This window comes from Nicotiana tabacum, chromosome 22 (assembly GCF_000715075.1).
Source record: "Nicotiana tabacum cultivar K326 chromosome 22, ASM71507v2, whole genome shotgun sequence".
In the NCBI taxonomy this organism is placed as follows: domain Eukaryota; kingdom Viridiplantae; phylum Streptophyta; class Magnoliopsida; order Solanales; family Solanaceae; genus Nicotiana; species Nicotiana tabacum.
The window spans coordinates 2,020,665-2,022,600 of NC_134101.1; the positions used below are offsets into that span (position 1 = coordinate 2,020,665).

Sequence of the window (1,936 nt, forward strand, 5' to 3'; positions counted from 1 at the left end):
TTATTTATTACAAACAGGGGGACTTATTGTTACAAAGTCATGCCTTTTGGCTTGAAAAATGCCGGAGCCACGTATCAAAGGTTGGTGACCAAGATGTTCCAAGAACACCTGGGGAAGACGATGGAAGTGTACATTGATGATATGTTGGTTAAATCTACACAAGCGGAAGATCATTTTCAACATCTTTCAACTACCTTCGAGATACTCCGCAGATATTATATGAAACTGAACCCAAAAAAGTGCGCTTTAGGCGTAGCTTCAGGTAAGTTTCTAGGCCTTCTCATATCTAATAGAGGAATTGAAGTAAATCCTGCACAGATTAAAGCTATTGAAGATATACCTGATATACTCACAAGCAAAAAAATGGGTACAAAGATTGACAGGTAGGATTGCAGCTTTGGGAAGATTCATTTCAACATCTTTAGAGAAAAGCGTCAAATTCTTTTCAGTATTGAAGATGCAAAATCAGTTTGAATGGACTGAGGAATGCTGACAAGCCCTCAATGATTTGAAGGAATACTTAACAAATCCTCCCCTACTGTCTAAACCAAGGGATGAAGAAAGACTATTTTGTATATCTTGCAGTTGCAGAAGTAGCTGTAAGTGAAGTTTTAATAAGGGAGGATAAAGGTAAACAATCTCCTATTTATTATGTTAGTAAATCTTTATTAGATGCTGAAACTAGATATACTCATCTAGAGAAACTAGCCTTAGCATTAGTCATGGCAGCTAGGAAATTGAGACCATATTTTCAATGCCATCCTATCTCCGTAGTAACTGCATATCCATTAAGGAATATTTTGCATGAACAAGAATTGCCAGGAAGACTAGCCAAGTGGGCAATAGAACTAAGTGACTATGACATTATTTATCAACCTAGTGCAGCAATAAAGTCTCAAATTTTAACATATTTCGTCACAGATTTTAATACAAAAATAATTCCTAAAGTAGAAAAGGAATTACAAATTTTTACTGGAGCTAATCGAGGTACATGGACTTTATTTACTGATGGCTCTTCAAATGTCAAAGGAGCCAGTTTAGATATTGTCTTAATCCTACCCTCAGTTGAAAGTATAAAACAAGCAATTAAATGTTACCCTATTACTAACAATGAAGCAGAGTATGAAGCTGTAATTGTAGGTTTGGAACTAGTACGAGAACTCTCCATAGAGCAAATCATGATTAAAAGTGACTCACAACTTGTAGTGAATCAGATGCAGGGGACTTACACTGCTAGAGAGGCACAAATGCAACAATACTTGAAAAAGGCACGAGAACTGGCCAAGCAATTCCAATCATGGAAGATCGTGCAAATACCCCGGGAAGAAAATGCAGAAGCAGACGCGTTGACTAACCTTGCTTCAGTTGCAGAAGTAAGGAGTAAAGAAAATGCTATTGTAATACATTTATTTCATTCAGCACTTGACCAGGATAAACATGAGGTAAGCTTTAATAATTTAACCTGGGATTGGAGAAACGAGATTGTTAACTTTTTGCAGTACGGGATCGTACCTGTAGGCAAGAAAGAATCTCAAGTGCTTCAACGAAAAGCTGCTCGTTACTGCATAATTCGAGATAATTTATATCGAAAAATGTTTGGCGGTCCTTTAGAAAGGTGCTTTGGACCCAATCAAATGGAGTACGTGATGAGGGAAGTACATGAAGGAAATTGCGGAAATCACGCAGGTGGAAGATCTTTAGTTAAAACACTAATCAGGGCAGGATACTACTAGCCTAAAATGGAAGAAGATGCTGAATATTTTGTAGCCAAATGTGATAAGTGTCAATGATATGCCAACAATATGCATGGACCTGCAGAGTTATTACATACAGTTATTTCCCCATAGCCATTTATGAAATGGGGAATGGATATAGTAGGGCCTTTACCACAAACTAAAGGAAAGGTACGGTTCTTATTAGTGTTAATAGATTACTT

At 37.1% G+C, this 1,936-nt stretch overlaps 1 protein-coding gene across 1 annotated transcript; it reads left to right on the top strand.

Annotated features, from left to right (window-relative positions):
- Positions 1 to 554: 554 nt before the first annotated feature.
- On the top strand, positions 555 to 1,733 carry LOC142176695 (uncharacterized). The gene has a single exon (XM_075244854.1). It carries the CDS (start codon positions 555 to 557, stop codon positions 1,731 to 1,733), a length of 1,179 nt encoding a protein of 392 aa, XP_075100955.1.
- Positions 1,734 to 1,936: the final 203 nt, after the last annotated feature.